Source organism: Sus scrofa, chromosome 14 (assembly GCF_054392235.1).
Source record: "Sus scrofa isolate SSC_HxYL_T2T_F1_AM1 chromosome 14, Sscrofa_HxYL_maternal_Yorkshire_Landrace_v2.0, whole genome shotgun sequence".
Lineage (NCBI taxonomy): Eukaryota > Metazoa > Chordata > Mammalia > Artiodactyla > Suidae > Sus > Sus scrofa.
In genome coordinates this window covers 45,847,978-45,870,939 of record NC_139396.1, presented here as the reverse complement: position 1 = coordinate 45,870,939, position 22,962 = coordinate 45,847,978, and the positions used below count along the sequence as shown (strand labels likewise).

Here is a 22,962-nt window from a genome sequence, read left to right as displayed (position 1 = left end):
AAGTAAGCTAACACTCCAATAACGTTTATTTTTTTTAAATTGTTGGAGTTCTCATCGTGGCACAGCAGAAACGAATCTGACTAGGAAGCATGAGGTTGTGGGTTCGATCCCTGGCCTCACTCAGTGAGTTAAGGATCTGGTGTTGCCGTGAGGTGTGGTGTAGGCTGCAGATGCGGCTCAGATCCTGTGTTGCTATGGCTGTGGTACAGGCCGGCAGCTGTAGCTCCAATTCAACCCCCTAGCCTGGGAACCTCCATATGCCTCGGGTGAGGCCCTAAAAAGCAAAAAAAAAAAAAAAAAAAAAGAAAAATTGTCAAAAATTGTTTTAAATTGAGAGGAGATGAGACTCAGTGATACTTCAGCCACACTGCCACACTGAGAATGGAGCTTGGTCATAGAAGGAGGAGCTGTAAAAGTGGGAGGAACCAAGTCCAGGTGGCATGGCTGGAGCCCCTGATTTCAGCTGTACCTGAAGCTAAACCTGCTGGCTCTGCATCTACTCTACATGAAAAATAAATCCCTTTTTACTCACTTTGGTTTCGGTCAGCTGTGCTGTCACTTATGTCTGAAAGATTCCTGACATATACACAAAGTGACCAAATGGCCAGGCTTGGACATACTTGTGACAAGAGACTCACTCTGACCGAAGTATTTCTCTGCCCGTCCTGTCCTCATGGGGCTACAGGGCCCTGGTCACATGGGGAAGAACTGAGGACCTTGACCTGTGTGGGCCTGTCAGAGTAAAGTCAGGAGTGCTTTTTTTTTTCTTTTTTTTTTTTTTCTTTTTTAGAGCTGCACTTGTGGCATATGGAAGTTCCCAGACTAGGGGTCAAATCAGAGCTACAGCTGCTGGCCTACACCACTGCCACAGCAACACTGCATCTGAGCAGCATCTGTGACCTATGCCACAGCTCACGGCAACGCAGGATCCTTAACCCACAGAGTGAGGCCAGGGGTTGAACACACATCCTCATGGACACTACGTCAGGTTCCTAACCTGATGAGCCCACAAAGAGAACTCTGAGTCAGGTGTGCTTTTGAGAATCAGATGTGGGATACAGAAGGCTTCCCTGCATTCTCGAGGCCCAGTGGATTATAGACACTCCTCTCTGGCTTTGCCTAGCCTCTGGCTGCAGCCCTCACATCACAGGAACCACTCCCCTGCAGAAGCTGACTTCCTGAACCCAAATCGGGAAGTACAAATAGTGGTGCAGAGTGTCCCCACAGAGGCTGCATTGAAGTCATCCCTACAGAGCCCCAGGACCCTGACCTGATGAAGACACCTGCGGGGAAGCATCACTGTGGCAGAGAATTGATGCTGGAGTAGACAGGGGTCTCAGCCAGAAGGCCAGATCCCTGAGAGCAGCCTACCATCACTGCCCACAACCCCTGATGCCTACAGTAGCACATGGGGTACAGCAGGTGCAAAGTAAATATGTGCTGGATGAATGGCTTTCCAAAGCCAGCTGAGGGTGGCACCTGGCCAGGGGATGCTGAGTGCTACAGATCAATGTTTCATTCCCTTCCTCTAAGCAACAAAAGAGGGTAACTCCTACACATGGCTTGTCCCAGCCAATGACCTGTGTTGCGTCCCACTTTGGGGCAGAAGCTTTTTTGAGTCAGTGTCTAATCTGTTACACTTCCTCTGCCCTGTGATGGAACATTCCATACAGACGAGGCACACTGTGAAGACAGTGTGGAACCCAGAACCCATCCCCCGAGCCAGCCTGAGAAGGACCTGGGGCCTGATCAAGGTAGAGCCTTGTGGGTACATTAAGTCCATGAAATTTGGGGGATGTTTATTCCTGCAGCTGAACCTAGCTCGTCCTGACTGATACACTGGCCCCATGATCGCAGAAGGTGACAAATCAGAGCTGCACCTTTTCACAGTAAAGGTGAAATGAATATTCCCATTTCACGTCAATGAATCCAGTTCTCTAGAGTAAAATGACTTGTTGTGTGTGGCAGATTTTACCTGCCCTTCTGAGTCAATGTGAGATGAGAGACAAAATCTCCCAGCGCCCTCAGCAGCGCTGGTTCCCCTTGCCCCTCATGGTATGAACAGCCCACTCCTTCCTGATTAGAATCCTTCAAAACATGTATTTTTCTGGAAAATATGGCCACTGCATCCAAATTAATGACTTTATCTGGGTGCACCCAAACCCAGCTCCCGTCCTGGAAGGAAACTGGGTGGGCATGGGCGGTCCTGGGAGCTGAGGCGCCTCTTCCCAGCAGATCTCCAGGATCATCCTATCCCTGTGTGATTTCCACCTCGCCTGCTGTAGACCTGACTCCACTGCACAGGAGGCGAGCCCCCCAGGGCTCCTGGTCCTCCTCAACCTTGTGCTGATCTAGCCTGTACCAGCACTGCCCCTCCTCCCCCCAGTACACTCCCCTCCTTCATAAGAAGGAAAGGCCATCCCAGCATCGAGCTCCCCGTCACCCTTACCCTTAAAGGGGCCCCGGCCACCGTCTGTCAAAAAAATGACCTTGAGGAGGACTTTGGGGTTGTGCAAGGAAGCCCTCTTACAGGCATTCCTCTCATGGCCGAGGGAGGCAGGCCCAGCAAGGATGCTGGAGGGTGATGCCAAGGGTGCCTGGCCTTGCCAGCTGGGGCCTCTCGTGGGCAGGGTAAGCAGTCTATTAAATGAGCTGGTCAGGGAGTTCCCATTGTGGCTCAGTGGAAATGAACCCAACTAGCATCCATGAGGACATGGGTTCGATCCCTGGCCTCACTCATGGGTTAAGGATCCAGCATTGCCATGAGCTATGAGCTGCAGTGTAGGCTGTAGACATGACTCAGATCCATTATTGCTGTGTGGCTGTGGTGTAGGCCGGCAGCTGTAGCTCCCATTCGACCCCTAGCTTGGGAATTTCTATATGCTGTGGGTGCAGCCCTAAAAAGACAAAAAAAAAAAAAAAAAGACAAAAAAAAAAAAAAAAAAAAAAAGGAAAAGGAAAAGAACTGGTTAGTTACCGTGATAGCTCTTCCACATGGCTAAACAGAAGCCTTGGTGTAAACCTGTTCCTTTTTTTTTTTTTTTTTTCTTTTTCCTTTTTCCAGCCACATCTACAGAGTATGGAAGTTCCCCAGCCAGGGGTCGAATCAAAGCTGCAGCTGCTGGCCTAAACCACAGCCACAGCAATGCCGGATCCAAGCTGCATCTGCGACGTATACCACAGCACATGGCAACACAGGATCCTTAGCCCCCCACTGAGCGAGGCCAGGGATCAAATCCTCATCCTCACGGAGACTGTGACGGGGTTATTAAGCTGCTGAGCCCCCATGGGAACTCCCAAACCTGTTCTTCTACCAGGATCTAAGCAGCTCCCTTAGTAGAGACAGTCCTCTCTTGGTTTTGTTTGCTTTGTTCTTAGTGTCCGTTTTCTTCCATCATGACTCAGATCCCTTCTCTAATCAATCTCAACACTGATTCACTCAGGTAAATCCCTGCTTACCATCCACTGACCCACACACTTGGCCTAGATGAACACATTCACATGTGCCGAAAGGAGTTCACACCGGGGCGGGGGTGGGGGGGGTGCCTGCCTGCCACTCAGCCTTGGCTGCATCCAGGAACTCAGCCTCTAAATGTTCCTGATGCCAGTGTGAAAGGTTCCCTAACTGATGAGGGCATTTCCCCGGGACTAGACTCTATTCACCACACCTGCCTTTCTCTGGCAGCCTGGGATTCTGGGCCAGGCAGAGGTGCTCACGTGACCTGCCCCCAGTGAACCCTGGACACTGCACCTCTACTGGGCAAGCCTGTTGATGTCTTGCGTGTGGCTGCATTTTCCGCTGCACAGCAGGTGCCCCAGGCGGCCCTTTCGGAGGGAGAGAGCCTGAGATGTTTTCACATGGACTCCCCCTGTGGGCCCATCTTCTTTCCCCCAGGACCCACTGTGTGGCGGTCCCATGTCACTGTAACAAGTCTGAGCCAGAAGGATACACATGCTGAGTCCCAGGACTCGTTGACTGTGCTGGGGGCCTAGGGACCCTAAGAAATGTGCGTGGCCAGGCTCACATGAGCACCCAGCCCCAAACCATCTCATCTGGTGGGAGCTGGAGAATCTGTCTCACTCCGGCTTACCCTTCCCGTCTCAGGGCTCAAATGTCATTTCTGGGAGGCGGCCTTCTCCTACCTCCCTCGAAGTAGCCCTGGGGCACTCTCTAGTTTGTCACCTGGCCTCCCATGTCTGTCTGAGTGGGAGGCTGCCTGGTCACTCATCTGTCCCCTCCTGTCTTGTCTGTGTCCCCACCCCCCAACCAGAGGGGCTCCATACAGGACCTGGCCATCTGCTCAGCATCACACCCTTGGTACCCAAACACAGCCAGGAGGCACCATGTGCCCAGAACTTGTAAGGGAGGTGGTTAGATCTCCTCCCCCCACTCCCTCATTTTGTGTTTCGTGGCCTTTTAGCATCCTCTCTAACATGTGAGCAGCATAGGAAGGGAGTGGGAAGGTGAGATAAGAAGGGAAACAGGTGTGGGGGAGGGATGGATGGGGGGGTTGGGACTGGCATATGCACACTATTGTATATGGAATGATTGGCCAGTGGGGCCCTGCTGTAGAGCACAGGGAACTCTACTCAATATGCTGTGATCATCTGTATGGGCAAAGAATCTGAAAGAGAATGAATGTGTGTGTATGTATAACTGAATCACTTGGTTGTAGAGCAGAAACTATCGCAACTTTGTAAATCACCTATACTTCAATAAAACTTAAAAAAATTTAAAAAGGGAAACTTTATATATCAAGATATATGCAGCATCACCTCATTTTAACATTGCAAAGCATTCCAGAGAACTTATCCTATGTTCTGGTAAGAACTAGAAGTCTGGAAATTCTTTTTAAATGGAATTCCAAAGTGAGGTTCTGGCACTTATCTCCCCTACATTTTTCTTTTCATCATACTGCCATACCTGCAGCATGTGGCAGTTCCCATGCTAGGGGTTGAATTGGATATGCCAGCCTATGCCACAGCCACAGTAACAAAGGATCTGAGCCGCATCTGTGACCTATGCTGCAGCTTGTGGCAATGCCAGATCCTTAACCCACTAAGGGAGGCCAGGGATCGAACCTGAATCCTCAAGGAGACGATGTTGGGTTCTTAATACACTGGGCCACAACTTGAACTCCATTCCCTACATTTAAAAAAAATCAACTGTTTTACAGGTATATAAACTGGGCCTGTGACCCATTTAATCTTCACTGGAAAGTCCCTGACTGAGCAGGCAGTTCGTCACCTGCACTGGGAACCTCCCCTGAGGTTAAAGTGAATGCCTCTGTGATCACTTCACCTGTGATGAAGGCTAAATCCCCTGCAACCACATCAAGTTAAACCTCCCTACTTCCTACACTGCTTCCTGAACACCAATGCGATGGGAAAGCAGTCACATGCACCGCTATTACTATCACTGCTTTTGGTGGAACCGAAGTTCCAAGTACATCACAGTGTCATCAAGACGTCGCTGGGTGAAGAGAGGGAAAAGAAGGAAAGCTGAGAAACCCGACTGGCCACACCCCTGGTCCTAGTCCCTTCTTGCTGTTTGGTTGCAGGACCTGCCACGTGCCTCTGCCTGTCTCATCTGTAAAATGGGGCTCACAGCCTGTGGATGTCACACTGTTGGATACCCGTTCAGTCCTCAGCAAGGGTCTGGCCCCAAGGATGTTTTCAGGAAACACTAGCTTCCTTGAATCACCCTAAGTCCTGCAATATGTGTGGGGTTGCCACAGTTGTACAAGGCTCTGTCACTTACACGTTGGCTGTGCCCAGCTTGCTGGCCGGGTGGGAGGATGGGAGGTCTAGGTACTTACCTTTGCCAATGGAGGGAGCCAGTCCGTTCATGAACCTTGGGAAATGCTTGCTAGGGGACCCAGGGACATCCAGGGAGGCCACGGAGCTGCCGCCCAGCAGGTCGATCTTGCCAGCGTGCTGCCGGAACTGCTCCAGGTCCCGGGACAGCAGGCTGAACTGCTCACTCTGCGTCCGACATTTCTCCTCCAGCTCCCGAACCTTGCACTGCGCAGCAGAGGCCCAGACACTTGGTCAGCAAGTAACCCTGGCTGCTGGGGACCTGTGTGTCTGCACATGAGTGTGTGGTAGGTGGGGACATATGGGCTTGTGTGTGCATGTTGGTTGTACCCATGCGTACAAGACTACTGCCTTGTGTACATTGTTCATGACAGTGTGTGTGCATGTCTATATACATGAAGTGCACTATGTTTATATATGTGTACGTTTGCATCCGCGTGTTTGTCTGTGTACATGAACGTGCATTATGTGTGTGCACAGGTGCACCTGTGTGTGCACCCTTGCACATAAAAGTGCATTGTGTTTGCATGTTTGCACATGTGTTTGCACCCATGGAGCAGGGGCCAGGAGCTGCCTCCTGCCTCCATGTGAGCATGGCGGCTGAGAAAACCAAGCTTCCTGTGCAGTCCAGCCATCGGCCAGGTTCCCCTGCAGGATGAATGTGGAAAAGCACAGGTGCCAAGAAACTCTACAGTCACTCAGATCCCAGCCAACCGTGGGTTGTTCTGGGTTCTGCGTGCAGCCTGGGCACTTGGCGGTTGGCACATCTCAACAGAGCTGCTTGAAATTTGGAGCGTGAGGCACAGCCCAGCCTCAGGAGAACGGCTCAGTGGCTAATGCGTGAGTGAAATTTTTCTGTGGGGGCCCTGCCCCTACCACTGCAGAACCCAAATTACACCAACTTAGCCATAAAGGGGATTGCTCTCTGCTGGACTAGATTAGCAACACTGCTGCTGTTTGCAGACACTGGAGAGACATCTAAGGATCTTCAGGGAGGTGAGAGGTATCCCTCCCTCCCCTGCTCCCCCACAAACTCCCCCATCTTTGCCTGCTCCTGGTTCTCAGTTGGGCAGGCATGAGCCAGCCCCTCTCCCCTCCCTGGGGAACCAAGGTCTACACTTAACCTTGTAATAAACAGAAAATACTGTGTACATTGTCTGGTATCCTGCCCAAAATGTCAGCTTCATGAAGGCAGGACTTTTTGTCTGCTTCTTTCCTTCTGTATCCTCAGCATTTGGACTAGAGCTTGTTACCAAGTTGGGGCTCCACAGATGTCTGGTTTCACGTGTGCACGCAGGGAGGCAGGATGATGGCAGGCTGACCCTCAGCCCGGTTGAGGGCTCAGAAGTCCGCACCCTCTTCCTCGCTTCCCTTTCTTTCCCTCCACTAGCTTTAAGCTTTTCAGCTCCTTAGGCTGAAATGAAATGCTATTTGTGTCTGAGATCATGGAATTCTACAAATAGACTGAACCAATCCCAAACCTAGAATTAATTTCTTCAATTCATTAAAAAAAAGAAAAACTCAATAGGATTCTTCTTTTAAAAGGCTGACTGAGCTTGGCTGTGATCACGGCCTCTACCAACAAGGCACAGAAGTGACACCAGGGGGACCCAGGGCCCATGTGGGGAGGTGGAGAGAAATTCGGATCCACCCCCTGCCTTGATCCCCCACCCCCCATCAGTGAGATGCAGCACCTGCCTGGAAGCAGCTCTGACCCCAGAGCAGGAAGGTGACATAGATACTTCAAGGCCAAGGATCTGGTTCTCCCCACTCAGCCCTGAAGACCAGGCATTTGCCCCATAGGCCTTGGAGGACAAACAGGGTCCTCAAATATAGCTGCCAACCACCCAGCCCTGGACAAGGAGGGTGTGAGAAGAGCCCTGAGCTCACCTGTCCATCCAGGTATGCTGCCAGGTGGTTGTGGACCAACACCATTTAAATGACCATGTATTCATTTTCACGTGCCCGAGAAAAACACAGCCAGCAATCAAATCCTTGATGTATGTGTACAAAATGACCTGACTCAAAAAGCAGATAGATTTTTCATATTGTACAGCAGAGGGAACACGCTCTTGGGACAGAACGTGATGGAGGATGATATAAGAAAATGAATGTTTGTATATGTATGACTGGGTCACTTTGCTGTACAGCAGAAATTGGCACATTATAAATAAACTACCCTTTTCTGGCGGGGGGGAGGGGGAACACCTGCAGCATATAGAAGTTCCCAGGCTGGGGGTACACCACAGCCAAAGCAACACAGGATCTGAGCCGCAACTGTGACCTACACCACAGCTCATGGCAACACCAGATCCTAAACCCACTAAGCAAGGCCAGGGATCGAACCTGCATCCTCATGGATACCAGTCAGATACCTGCTGAGCCACAACGGGAACTCCCTGAACTGTGCTATTTTTGTAACTTCTTGTGAAACTAAAGTTGCTTCAAAACAGAAAGTTTTAGAAAGTGAACAAATTTAAAGAAATGAAATAATAATGTAGGTGGTACATGGTTATGGTGACAATTTCAAAGGCAGTGAATGAACAGCTGGTGTGCAGGGACAGAACACCAGATCAAGTTGCCCTGAGTGTTAAAAGCAAAGTAGCTGAGATCCCGGGAGCCTCATGGGTAGAGGAGCGGGAAGTCGAGCATCTGATGCACATGGAAACAGAGGCCCGGCTGGAGCTGTTGACTGGATCTGCTGGGGTAGGGCAGTGGTGTGTGGGTGCTTCCAGCTGGCCATGCGGGACTCAGACCTAGGAGAGAGGCCAGGGCTCACACAGAGGCGCTGGACTGTGCATTTGAGATGGTCTTGTGAACTTCATCCCCTGGCAATTACTGCTGGCCAGTCCAGGACCCAAGCTCTCCGAGGCTCCCCTTCTGGGGAGGGTTCCTTTGTTCAGAGGTCTCCTTCCCTGATGGGGACTGTGATGACCCTTCTCCCCAGCAGCTGGCTCAGTAGGAAAGACTGCTGGCTCTGATGGGAGTGATGAGGGGAGGGTCCTGGGAGCAGGTGGATCAGACCTGATGTCAGACCAGTGGTGTATATTGGATATCCTTGAGGCGGTGAGGGAGGCCCATAAGAGGAAGGGCAGGGGCCAACCCACAGCATCTCAAGGGACCACAGTGAACCCGGGTGTGTGTTCTGTCTACAGGGGCATCTGTTTCTCAGCATCGGTCCAGCCCAACCGTGGGAAAAATTTCTAGGGAACATGCTCTTGGGACAGAACATGAGAAGCTTCCAAGAGAAGCTTCATTTTAACGGAAAAATCTCTCAATCGTTAAGATTTGGCAGGCATTTTGAAGGCTTATAAACAGTCTCGCATGGCAAGGATCATGGAGAGATGGACATGGCCTGGGGGCTGCTGGGAAGCAATCCTAGCACCATTCAGGTTGGGCTGGATGGCCTCCAGCTGCATGCACCTAAGTCCCAGACACGCAGAATCATCCCCACAGAGTCTGGGACCAGGAGGCTCCAGGATCTATAATTTATAATCCTTCTGGATGGAGAGTACATGTCCTAGGCAATTCAACTTTCTGGGGCAATTGGTGCTGTAATTGAGAATTCCACCCTAGGAAGGGTTAACACAGATGTTAGGAAGGAAGCATCTTCATATAATTCCATCAACGCCCCAGGCACGCCTGTTACTGTGGCCATTATCAGGGAAAACATGGTGAAATGATGCGCTTTTTCCTAGCTGTGATGAAGGGGAAATAGGCATTCACTGGTGAAATTAAAGGTATTCAAAACATGGGCTATCTGAGCGCTATTGCATCTTGGAATGAATAATGCATAAGACCTGAGGATGGCACGCAAGGCTGGGTCCTGTGTCCAGATTCGGGGTCAGAGGATTTCTAGTTGCCTGAGGCCACCAGAACCTCGTGTCCACTTCTGTGGGAGCTGGAGGTGGAAGCCCTTGAGAGGACAGAGAAGAGGGATGTGGCCACTTTGTGCCTGCTCATCAGCAAGGGATGGCGAGACACAGTCTGCCCCTGTGTGTGCGACAACACAACGGAGACCTGTTTCCATTGTGACCTGGGAGCAAAGCTGCAAGGCTAAGCCCCTCCCACCTCACATTCCTACCCCAGAGATTCTAAGAGCCCAGCACGATCATACCTGATTGTCCGCACTTTATTGTTCAATTCTTTGCTTTGTTTCTCCTCTTTGATCTGAATCCAAGGCAATGGCTTCAAGCAGTATGTCAACTCCCAGAAGCCTGGGGCTTGCAGATGCCTGCTCTCACTAATTTCAGGGGGAAAGGTCTAAATGACTAGTAGATGAGAATTAGGAATCCATGAACCCCAAAGAACATCACATAGATGAGTGCTCCCTCTGGAAACTTCACCAGGCTTTGCTGCTTTTTCCCTCTTCCAGGGAAGGGGCAGGTTTTCCTTCCAGAGCCTTCAAGGACACCCCGTCCAGGCCAGGCTGCAGCTGGGAGAGGCTGGGTCGCTGATACTGAGCCTGGTAGCTGGTGCAAAGTGTCTCCAATGGCCCCCGAGCCTCCAGTAGAAGGAACTGCTTTCAAACGATACAGAAGGAAAACAGCAGCCCCGCTGTCCAGCCCCAGCTGGCTTATTTCCATGTCAATATTTATTTTAGGATTCAGAGCACTGGGGTCTCCCTGTGGATGGTGAGGCTGGTGGGGCAGTACCACGCCTGCTTGAGTTAACCTGGTGGCTTTCATGTCCCTAGTGCCTGAGTTTCTCACACCCTAGAGACCCGCCACCTGCAGCTTCGGGAGTGGAGGGTGGCTGCGTCCTGACCTCAGAGGGAACAGATGGTACAGTCATTGGGCAAGTAAACTATAATTGGAATAAACAGCAGAGACTTGCAAATTTGGAAGTGGGTATTTATGAAGATGAAGGAAAACACATCAGAGACATGTCTGCCAGCATTCTCAAGTTCCTCCAGTCTAGATTTCTCATTTAACTTCTGGGCTTAAGGGGAATGGAGGAACAGGGTTCTGTGCCCCATAATTAGCATCTAAGCTAGGACCATTTTGAGAGTCAAGGGACACTGTGGACAATCAGGCCAGGGCAGCAAAACCAGGGGGCATCCAGGGCAGACTGGGTCACCCTGCATGGGAGCAAGTTGTTCTGTGCAGTGTTATTCGGTGTAAACTATGTTTGTGATGCTATATATTATTTACTGTGTACCTACTATGTGCTGGGTCCTGCCAGGGGCTTTATATGCATGATTACTGATGGCCAGAGAGACTCCATGCGGTAAGTTGGTATGAACTCGTCGTATGAGTGAGGAAAACAAGGCCAGAGGGACTAAAGGCCAAGGTCAGTAAGTGGCAGGACAGACCCAGGCTTCTCTGACTCCAGGCTCTGGGCTGTGTCTAGACGTTTTTTTCTTTATGGCCACACTTGATGCTGGATCTTTTAGCCCATTGCACAGGGCCAGGGATCGAACCCAAACCCCCCACAGCAACCAAAGCCACTGCAGTCGGATTCTTAACCCACTGTGCCACTGTGGGAATTCTTGTCTGCATCTAGATCCTGAATGCACCGCTCGCTCACTCACTCACTCAGGAGACTTGAAGGCAAGTCACGTGAACTCAGTGAGCCTCGGTTTCTTCATCTATAGAGTGGGGGGCAGGGGAAGCTGCTTTCCAGAACAATGGCAAATTCTAAGTCCAGACGCTGGCGGGTATGGTCAGGGCTCCATAGGCAGAAACTAAGATCTCTCATCCTTTGTGGGCAAAGGACACCGACCGGCAGGGGGACAGCTAAGTAGTAACCCAATCACCGTTCCTTCTCAGATGACCGAATTTCTGTTTTCGGCAAAAGCGTGATGGTGCATTGGAGCTTGTGCAAGTATGTTAGAATTATTATCAGCCAGAGACATTGAAAATCTCTCCATATTCTTTCTTCACATTGATTCCCAGTTAAGAAATACCTTCCGCTGCCAGTTTAATATCCAACTTGCGCTAACTCTTGCCTGCAACTATAATATACACAGGAACACCCCAGAGATCCATCTGTACAGGCTCTGAATTCCAGGATCTCAGCAAGAAATTGTTCTGAATTCCAGAATCTTTCCAAGATGATGCAATCTTGATACTAAAATGCAACAAAGCAATAAGCAAGGGGACACTCTAGGGAAGATAACTCTTTGATTAATGTTTTGCCTCCGATAGTGTGTATGGATTCAACACTACCAAAATCCTGAGGGTTGGCTCTGGTTCATAGGATTTATCCATTTATCAAAGTGCCCAATGAAGGCACAGTGAATTCTGCAGGGGTGGGGGCTGGGGTCTGAATCAGGAGAGGCTTCCTGCTCCTGTATAGACAGGCATTTGTCATAGAAGTACTGATAGGGATGGAGTAGGATAGTCACACAGGTAGCTGTAGAAGCCCCAGTAGGGGACCATAGAGAGGGAAACCTAGGGAACTTCTGGGGATCACTAAGTCAATAATTGCTCAAGAAAGCCATCCAAAACAGGCAAGCAGAGGCGCAGGATGTGTCTCAGGTCTTTGGGTGGGGGATGGGGTGAGGTCTGCATTCAGGTTCAGACAAAGGTTAGGAGTTTGAGGACCACCCTTCTGCTGATTTGAATAAGCACCAGGACAGTCCTAGTCTGACCTTATAGGGTTAAACACTCTGTTACCAGGTACAAAGGGGGAGCTATTACTCCAATAAAGAAGAAGAGGTGGTCTTTTCCCACCCCCACTCCCCTTGGATGATAAAAATATAGCCTGATCCTCAAGGAAGAGCCTCCTTGCCTGCCCGCTTGCATCTCTCACAAGCCTCCTATCGTAATAAATCTACTTCTTGCCTATCACTCTTGTCTCTTGCTGAATTCCTTCTGTGCTGAGGCACAAAGAACCTGAACCTCAGTAAGTCCAGACACTGGGTGAGTGATTCTAATTTAAAAACTGTGGATTCAAGTCCCAATCTGGTTTTAGGCTGGGTTTGAGTCCCGGCACATGGGTTCAAGTTCCAATCTGAGTTTAGGCTGGGTTCACGTCACAGCATATGGGTTGAAGTCCCTATCTGGGTTCTGGCTAGGTTCCAGTCATAGATGCTGTCAATTTCAGTACCCTATGTACAAATGAACTCCTTTTGCTGATGGGGCCTCAGAACCCGGGACTGCCCACTGCTATAGCTTTGCCCTTGAGATGCCAACTAAGCTGGGAAGGAGAGGCAATAGGAGAGAAAGTGTAGGATGTCTCAACCCCCAAATACCTGAGCATTCTCAGTTTCTTTGTCCCTAACAACTTCATCCTACAGCTAAGGCTCTTAGGTACAGGGTTGCCAAGGCTATTCCAGGGGAGCAGAGACCCCACACCCACCACAAGTCCTGGAGGAAAGAATTCCCAAGAGATCTGAATGCAAAGCATAAAGGATAAACTTCTTGATCTGTGCACTTTTCGGATTCTCAACATGGCTAACACTCTGCTCTTAGGAGCTGTGTGCTCTTGGCAGGTGGCCTAGTGTCTCTGTGCCTTGGTTATCTAATCCGTAAAATGAAGATGACACTGTCAATCTCACTGGCTGGTTTTAAAAGGATTACGTTCTGTCACACTTGTCACTTGTGACTGTGAGATATGCGTTTCTGTCTCTGCTCCTGCCAGGGAAGGGCAGGCAGGCTGCAGTGCCAGTGCTTCCAAGTCTGGCTGCTGTGAGAAATGACCCACCAGGCACTTTGTGGTACAGCTTTGCTGGCAGGAGAGCTGACCCTGCCTCGGAGGGAGGTCAGGATTCCGAGGTCAAGGGATGCTGCCCAGCAGCGGCAGAGGGTTTGGATTCTGGCATCAAACTCCTGGAGTTAAAGTCCAGATTCAGTCCCTGACTTGCTCTGTGGCCTTGAGCAAGGCATTTAGCCCATGGTTCCCCTGGTTGTCATGCAGACTGGGCAGGAAAATACATCTGTTGTCTCCTAAATAGACACCCTTAGAACAGCGGGGGGCTCAGAGGAAGGGTTCCGTAAACATTGCTGTTGGCACAATAATTGTTGTCATTATAACTATTTTCTTTTGCTTCTTGGTCTTGAACTAACACCCTCGTAAAGTGCCAAGAAGGCTAGGTAACTAGTAGCATCTGGAACAGTCCCTACCCTTAGGCTCTTTGCATATAGAGCTCTCCGTTCCTGATTCTGAAAAGCTCTGTTCTATTCTCAGTTGACTCCTGACCCCTGTCTTTGCTAAGACCCCAGGCCAGCCTAGATCAGTCCTGGGGCATCCTGACCAGGAATAAAGACATCCCCACTCCTCTCAGCCCCAAACATCCTGGCTGTGGAACTTCAAGTCCTCTCCAATGAGATAAAACTCAAAAAGCCTCCGGCTGAGATAAGAATTACCAGACTCTCATGATCCCCCCTGTCTTGCTGTTAAGTGTTACAGTGTTCCTGAGGATCTCCCCACCCCAGCAACCTGGACTGCTCCTTCCTGCCCCCTACAAGGCATGTGGCCCACTCTTCACCCCACCCCCATAGGGGCATTATACACCCCCAACCAACCAGCCAGCAAAGGCCCCTTTTTTTTCCTAACCAATCAGCAGGTCAGCAGATGTATCCTGAGACCTCTCCTCTGCCTGGACCATAAAAACAAGACATGACCACAGGCCCGGGGTTGGCTCTCACTGATCATCAGGAAGTTGGCCCGCTGTGTTAACAGTGACTCTTGCCTCAATAAAATTGTCTTTGCTTCATTTTGCTTTGAATCTGGAAAATTCTTTTTCTGACCCACATGCACAGACCATGACACTGGCCACTCACTCATTCATCAGAAAACAGGGCTGAGAGATGCCCGCAGAACTGGATTTGTACCTGTGAGTGTTTGGGTTTTCTGGGGCAGCCAGCCCTCCTCTGTCACTCTATGTTATCTCCTGCTGCACAAGGAAGGGGGTTGATCTGCTTAGGAGACTATCTGAGTAAGGGAAGTCCTCAGCCTGCCCTTTGGGAGACACCAAGACCGTGAACTTGAACTTCTAAATGAAAAATACACTGCCTGCTAGGGATGCTCTGTGGTGGTCTGGAGGGCGGGGTCTCTCTCTTCGGTTATTCTTGGTCAGCACTGCCAGTGCACATGAGTAGGTTGGAGATTCAGGTGACAAAGGTGTTGAACTAGGATGGGCCGATTCCCAGAGGACTTACCCTTTCTGCTATTTCTCCTTCCTGTAACTAGCCTAGCAGACTCTCTAAACAATGCTTTTTGAACCACCTGGAGGGCTGGTTAAAATGCAGATTTCTGCCCCCCCCCACCCCCAGTTTCTAATTCAGCAGGGCCTGGGCACCACCTGAGGATTTGTGTTTCTTCTTCCTTCCTCCCTCCCTCCCCCTTTCTTTCTGGCCGTACCTATAGCATACGGAAGTTCCTGGGCCATGGATGCAATCTGAACTGCATTTGTGACCTATGCCGCAGCTGCGAAAAGGCCAAATCCTTAACCCACTGCGCCACAGCAGAAACTCCAGGATTTGTGTTTCTAACGAGCTCCCTGGTGAGGCTGATTCTGCAGGTTGAGGAACCCCAGTTTGAAAACCACCCATACAAAAATGAGGAAAGCCATCGGTTCTACAAACTCACGGCCAAACTCAGAGTTTTGGAAAAGGCTCAAAACTCCGTTTGGAGAGACAACTCACTTCTCTTCCTCCTCCAGGCAGCTGCCAGAGAAACAAGTAAGCCCCCCCCCCCCCAACAGGCTGCTGGCCCATGACACAGGAGAGGGACCACTCAGGTGCAAGGTTTGAATTCTGATGACTGAACCACAAAATTCTAGGCTCTCGGTCAGGGCTCACAAGTACATGGCTGGCCCGAGGGCCATGCAAACACCTCTCCTCTCTGTGGTCATCTGAATTCTTGGAATGCCCTTCCAGCCTGAGGATGGAAGCCGGCTTCACTGGGCCTGCTCATCACTTTAGAGAATAGAACACTGGGCCCCGATGCCCAGATTACAGCAGAGAGCCCCGGGTGCCCACAAGTGTATCAGCAGATGCCCTTGAGCCACCCATTTGCGGAAGAAGAGGCGGACTGAGCGGACCCAGGGGCGCACGGCTGGTCCATGAGTGGGAAAAATCGTTACCAAGCACACAGAGAGGGGCAGATATAATTCCCTAAAATACCTGCATGCTGTCCAGCGTGTTCTGGATGAAAAGCAAAGCAAGACACAATAACAGGAAGAGGTTGTGAATAAAAGAAGACACAGACTCTCGGCACCTCTGCATCAGCTTTTCTTGTTTTTCAAACCAAAGCACATTTCAGCTATCCCCACGTGTCAGGGCAGGCACTGCCACCAGCACCAGATGATGTGACCTCAGCAGGACTGCCACAGAGCAGGAGCTCAGAAAGCAGATTCAAACAACCCTGAAGATCAGATCAATGGGTTTTGGATGCTGGGAAAAAAGAAACTACACTTCCAGCCGGGAGAGGATGCAAATCAAAGGGTGGTGGGCCATCTGGGCAAAGGGGAATGAAATGATTTTTCAGGAAGATGTATGGCCGTTAGGAGGTCTGTTTCCACTCTCCTGGGTTATATATTTTCCCACCTACGATTTATCCTCTTGGCCCTCATGATATTCATTAGCTAATGGAGGCTTTCAAAAAATCAATTTTAATATCTAGGATGCTAACGGTGAAAACATTTTTCCTGTGGGGGGAATAGATGTTAAAAGGCAATGTAAGAGAGGCATATATTCTGCTGTAAGTGGTTCCTGTTCCCCTGGGGACAAGGGACAAGGTCATTTCAAAGAGGATAAGTGCTTCCCCTATGCAGAGATGGCCCAGGGGAAAGGACCTCCTGGCATTTTTTTTTTTTTTTTTTTTTTTTTTTTTTGCTTTTTATGGCCTCACCTGTGGCATATGGAAGTTCCCAGGCTAGGAGTCAAATTAGAGCCACAACTGCCAGGCTACACCACAGCCACAGCAAAGCAGGATCTGAGCTATGTCTGCAACCTACACCACAGCTCATGGCAACACCAGATCCTTAACCCACTGAGTGAGGCCAGGGATTGAACCTGCGTCTTCATGGATGCTAGTTGGGTTCGTTACCACTGAGCCATAGTAAGAACTCCCCTTCCTGGCCTTTCTTGACGTGATGGAACCAGGGAGGAAGCTGCCTGGGGTGACCCCCATGCCCTGCCACCACCCCCTGCTGCTGTGAATGTAGTGAGGGGTCAATAATCATGTGACCTCTGTCCTCAGCAGGTAGAAGGCCTGGCCTGCTCCTTATGTCCATTTATTATGCATGAGGAAGGCCAAGGGCAAAAGTCCCCAGATGACCCCATGAGATTCCCCACCCCTGCTCCTGAGGAGGCTGACCTAAGGCCACTAGGCAGGAATAGAAGTGTGGTCACCCTGCCATGCCACCCACACTGATGGGACTTGATGCCACTTCTCTGCCCAGCCCCCACCATCAGGGTCAGTAAAAAAAAGGCCTCTGGGTGGCAGGGAAGGGTCACTCCTGTTGTGCTCACAGGGACAGTGCCCGTGGCAGCACCTGGATGGTGGTCACTGCTGTGATCCCCTTGGTCATCCTTTCCCTAAAAACAGCAAATGCCTCTCCAGATGCCAAATCCTTCCTTGAGATTAATGCTGTCACTTAAAATCTGCCCTCCCCACCATCTGACGCCCATCAGAATGGTCTACCCCCTCTTCTGGAGAAGATCTTGCCCTGCAAGTGAATGGACTGGCCTTCCTCACTTTCCATCCAAGAGGAGCCAGCAGAGGAGAGGAGACCACATCCAAGACCCACAGATCTGATGCTGACTGTGTGGCCACAGGAAAGTTGCTCAACCTCTCTATGCTTCCTTTCTTCACGTGTAAAATAGGAATCATAAGGGCTCCTGTGGTATAGGTTGCTCATGCTGACGACACGTGGGGGATGTGTGAACAGCACAAGTGACTGGTACCCAGCGGGCACTCAGTAGGTTAGCTATTACGTCTACGAGGTATTAACACAACCCCCTCCACCCACCTCATTCACCCCCCCAGAAGAAAAGCCAGCTGGGCTGGTTCACTTACCTCTAGCAGCTGCACTGCACCCTCATGTTCTTTCTTAGCTTCAACCTGAGCCTTTTTTGATAATAAAAAGACAAGAGTGAGTGTTGAAAGGCAGGAAAAGAGAAGATTGATTTTTTTTTTTCCCTTCAATAAGCCCCTAGGTTCTCTAAATCAGTTCTCATTTGTCTCTCCCTCTGGGCAAGGATGGAATGGATTTTGATGCTCATTGTAAAAACTGGAACGTGCCTCCGGATTCCCTGGAAAGTGCAGAGAATGGGGAGGCTGGTGGGACTAGGGTGGTGCGTGAGGGTGGGAGCTCCTGATTCTGTTCCTGAGAAGGGGTCACGCATGATGGTGGCTGAACCCAGAACAGCAGGATACTTCTTTCCTAAGCCTCTAGAAGCAGCATTATTTTCTCAAATGTCCTTAACTGCTTGAGAAACAAAGTAAAGTCACTTGAACTTGACCTCTGGATGACTGAAGATCTGTTGACATCCCACTAGGCCCTAAGGAGAGGCTGCCCTGGAGGTCTTGAGCTGCCAGGCTCTCAGATGCTCAGCTGTAACAGGCGGGCTGCCCTCTTCAAATTACCTGATGCAAAGCCATCTGCTCCACAGAATAAGAAATTACACAAGTTTCACTAAAGGAATTTCTCAGGAGGGCTACTGCCCGCCTGGGCCAAATGATGAGTTCACACAAAACTGAGATGCAACGTTGTGATTTCTTGTCCTCACAGTCCCTGAAGTTCTATGATTGTGATGACAGCCAATATCTGTTGTGTTTGCCTGTCTGGAACTGTCTTCTGAGAAGAGGGCCTGAGTTTGCTGTGGATCCACCGAGTACCTGAGAACAATTCTAGACTCTCAGTGATTGGTTAACTGGGTGGGTATATACTCCAACTAGAACAAAGAGACTTTGCCTAGGAATGCTGGGAGGAAGGGAGACCCCTTGCCTTTGGCACTTGAGGCTGAGTGGAAGAGAATTTGGAGCAGATGCAGCCATTTTGCCACCATGAGGGGCAAGTCTAGAGCAGCCGGGGGCCTCCACATGGTAACCAAAAATGAAGCCAAGGCAGAGAAGAGCAGAAGCAGGAGAGCAATGGAGGTCTAATGGGGTTTAGGAAGTGCTGGGTTCAACCATATCTGAAGCCAGTTTGTCTGGATCCTAGATCCAGCTGTATCTGAAGCAAGATTTTTCAGTGCTCTTTTTTTCTTTCAAAAAGAGTTTTCTGTCATTTGAAACCAAGAGTCCTAATGAATGAGACTGCAAACTGATTTTTAAAGATTTTAAAGTTGGAGACCCCAAAGTGCAGTGAGAGAGTGCGATGTCATAAGACAGAGGAGAAAGGCCTGACCCATGTTGCCACCTTGATGCAGCCCATCAAACTGGTCTCTAGGTCTCACAAACACTCCCAATGAAGCAGCAAAACTCCACCTTTAAGGAGTATATTCTCCTGAGGCCATAGGGTAGCTGCCTCTTAAAACTGTGAGCGCGAAGAAAGATCCATGTATTACATTGAGATTTACACTTTGAATTTTCATTTTTGGAGGAAGATTTTCTCCAGGTGCCTGGAGAATAATTAAGAGAATAGTTAACATCCTAAATAAGGCAGCAGGTGCCATCTTAACAGCTTCTACTTGTTAAGTTCATGTGAAAACTTCTGTGAGTCAGAAGGAGGGAAGGACTTGGCTCCCCAGAGCAAACTAAAAATGAAAAGTAGCCTGAGATTTCCATAGAGTTCATTCATATGCATTTTCATTCTCACATATTTCCAATGAGGCTTTTCAGAGCTAGGAAGTGAATAGAACCTAGCAAATTAATTAGACCATTCTTGAATTCAGCTCAATCTTTAAATGCTTGCAATTGTCCTTTTCAAAGCAAAACCAAGCACAACAAGCAATCACCAGAGGAGGGGGAAAAAGACAAACAACCAGAGAACATATAAGGATTATATAAATAACATCACCATTGAGCCACTTGAGTCAAAGAGAGTTTTCAACTGGCAGAATGAAAAACAACCCCAAACTCCATCACGGGCTGTGAAAACACAGCCAAGCTGGCAGTAACAACTCTGCTTCTGGCTTCGTGTGAAAAATCAGGAGTTGGTTTTCGTAGGCTACTTGCAAGCTGGGACATTTTGGTGATCAGAATAGCTGGTTTAAAATTAGCCATTCAAATTAGCAGCGCTGAATTCTTGCAGAAGCTAAGCCACAGCTTAGGCGAGTCTCATTTTGAGGGGCCATGGCCAACAAGCTGAGACCTTTATGTAGGCACACGACTTTGTGCAACTTTGCAGGACGCAGTGAAACTAGAGAGAGACCGTGACTCCTAGGGAGGCCCACAGTCCTGCTGTCAGAGGAAGGGGCCTGACATCCAGGGGGTCCAATGACCAGGGGATGGGTTAACACGGCCGAAAACATGATTGGCTTGTGCAAGGCGGAGGCCGTGTAGGTTTCCTATTACTGAAGCTCTGGATGTTTGGCTCAGATGAACAGGACACCTAATATTCAGCCACCCAAGGTCCTCAGTGATTGGGTTGGGATCACGAGAGCTGGTTAGGATGGAACAGGGTGAGGGTCACTTAAGGGTGCTGTTAATATCAGCTCCACGGAAAAGTGAACAAGATTCGTGGAACTAGGCAGAGAGCTTTAGGGATCCTCACGTGGGAGTCCCTGGTTCCCGTAGAGTGAAGGAAGCCATGATACCAGGCATGGGTCATAGCAGAAAGCCAGACCCAAATGAATACAGAGGGCCAGCCTGTGATTCCCCCGCCATCCACATACTTGAACTAAATCCTAAATGTCCAAGAGAAGCACTGGATGTGGAGGCAAAGCACTTTTATGAATTGCACGGTAAGCTTGGCTTCTGTTTGAGCCACACATTTCAGCAATGGCCTTACAATGGGAGCTGATATATCTCACTTGGGAGGGATTTGAAACATCAGTAGCATCGGCCAGGTCTACAAGTGAATTTTAAATATGGAAAAACTCTCTTGCACCTATATTTGGATTGTTGTAAGTGCTACTTGTAATGAGACAGGAGGTTATCTGCCCAGGAAACTGGAAATCTGAAGCTACCATTTCCCTAAGGAGACATTGCGGATTCAGAGTCAGGCAGCCAGGGGACCAAGAGTCCATTATCTAACCTCAGGACCTGCACCTGGAAGGGGACCTGCATCCCACAGGTTACAGTGAGGGCTGACTGATGCCTCTTTTCATGCATTCAACAGATCTAGAATTGCCTATAACTTATCATCAGTTATCCTGGTAATGTCATTTGACCATGAACTACATCAACTGATGGATTCTTACTAGGTCTCTCATTCATTTGTTCATTCATTCAGTTCCTGAGCATCACTTGGTGAGTACCAACATATGTCAGGCAAGGTTCTGGAAGTGCAGACATTCCACTCTGAACGCAGACAGTAAGCAAACAGGTAAATCAACAAGCAAGTGGCATTGTTAGATGGAGGGATGGGACAGAGAGCACTTGGGCAGAGAGGTGAGATCCATTCAGGTGGGAAGGCCTAGAGACTTCAGTGACAGTAATAAGCCAGCTATACCACTATCTGCAGACCAGGCATTCTGGACAAAGAGCTGAGAGGGAGACAGTTTGGGAGCAACTGAGCGGCAGACAGGAGGCCAGTGTGGCTTCAGCCTAGTGAGGGGAGGGAGGGTGACAGACAGGACAGGAGGAGGCAGAAGCAGGTGGGGCATAAACGAGGTGACACGTGCATCCAGGTACTAGGTCCAGAGCATGCTACACTTAGAACAAAAGTTCAGAGTGTAGCTTATTAGGATTGTCATTATGTATAGCCTTTGCTCACAGTCTGGCTCACTGCTATATCCTTAGCTCCTGAAACATTGCCGACACGCAATGCTCAAGAACTGTGGAATGAATGAAAACGAGATTCCTCAGCTCAGCTCTTGGCTCCCCAATCTCCTTGAAGCAGGTGGACCATGGAAAAGTTCTTGTAGATGGGACTTGCTCTGCTGGAACTTTTTTTTTTTTTTTTTTTTTTTTTTTTTTTTGTCTTTTTAGAGCCTCATCCATAGCATATGGAAATTCCCAGGCTAGAGGTCAAATCAGAGCTGCAGCTGCCAGCCTACACCAGAGCCACAGCAACGCAAGATCCAAGGCACATCTGCAATCTACACCACAGCTCACAGAAACACTGGATCTTTAACCCTCTGAGGGAGAACAGGGATCAAACCCGCATCTTGTTCATTACTGCTGAGCCACGATGAGAACTCCAGAAATTTTATTTTTTTAAGCTATGCCTCCTCTGAGCAACCAGAGCTTAGCCATGGCTCATGGTCTTCTCTCTCCTTGATTCCCATTAGACTAGCCTTGGGTGGATGGATCAGTCACTCATTTATTCTTTATTTCAACAAGTTTTTCACTTGTGCATTATTTTGCTTGCTTCTCCCAACCACCATTCTGAGTAGGGGGATGAGCTGAGCTTCCAGGGAGGGAGAAGAACCCTGGAGAAAGTGCTGGGTTCCAGGTCCCAGACATCAGGTGGCTGGATGCTTGGACCTTCCTTAGAGGGACCAAATCTAGAGATGAGGCTGAAACCACAAAGGAATCTCCAAGTACCATACAATGTCACAAAACCCCACCTAACATTTCATGGGAAAATACACTCCTGGCTTCCTTACACACCTGCTGTATATCAAGAAAAAGAACATCACAGGATCCAGGAAACAGAGCATCCCAAAAAGTACAGAGGGAAGGAAAGGGAATTCCAAAGAAGACAGTGAAGGGAATTCCCAGGCTCAGCTCTGTGTCCAGCCTCAGGAACCACCAGTGTGGACTAGAAGAAGAGGGTGGACTCCAGGGAGGACGTCTTAGGGGAGAATGGAATTGAAACGTCCCCTAAGGAAAGGAATTAAAACATTCCTTCCATCTCTCAAGAAATTCTGCCACTCTGGCAAAACGCTTGGGGATTAGGGCATGATGGGTACATCAAGAAGTGAGCAAACAGACAGACATAGGCAATGAACTCCAGGGAAAAGGAAAAGTTCTACAAAAAAAAAAAAAAAAAAGGAAATGTCCCCTCTGAAGAGCCTGGGAGGATATGCATAGAGTAGGTGTTGCTGGGGATGAAAGGGAATTCAATTTGGGACACCATGTTTGAGGTCATCCAAGCTGGATATCTAGTGGGAGGACAGAAATGATGTTCAGAGACAGAAT

The 22,962-nt window shown here is 49.4% G+C and overlaps 1 protein-coding gene across 21 annotated transcripts in view; it reads right to left on the bottom strand.

Annotated features, from left to right (window-relative positions):
* The window catches only part of RIMBP2 (RIMS binding protein 2), a 339,454-nt gene that overhangs the window by 46,076 nt on the left and 270,416 nt on the right, over window positions 1-22,962 (bottom strand). For all 21 annotated transcript variants that reach the window (XR_014825816.1, XM_084993473.1, XM_084993468.1 and 18 more), the window contains 2 exons: window positions 17,788-17,838; window positions 5,820-6,024 (listed from right to left, as the gene is read on the bottom strand). Coding sequence is in view for 20 of the 21 variants with exons in the window: in XM_084993473.1 (XP_084849599.1) it covers window positions 5,820-6,024; window positions 17,788-17,838 (256 nt within the window). In the remaining variant the exon portion in view is untranslated. The remainder of the gene's footprint in view (window positions 1-5,819; window positions 6,025-17,787; window positions 17,839-22,962) is intronic.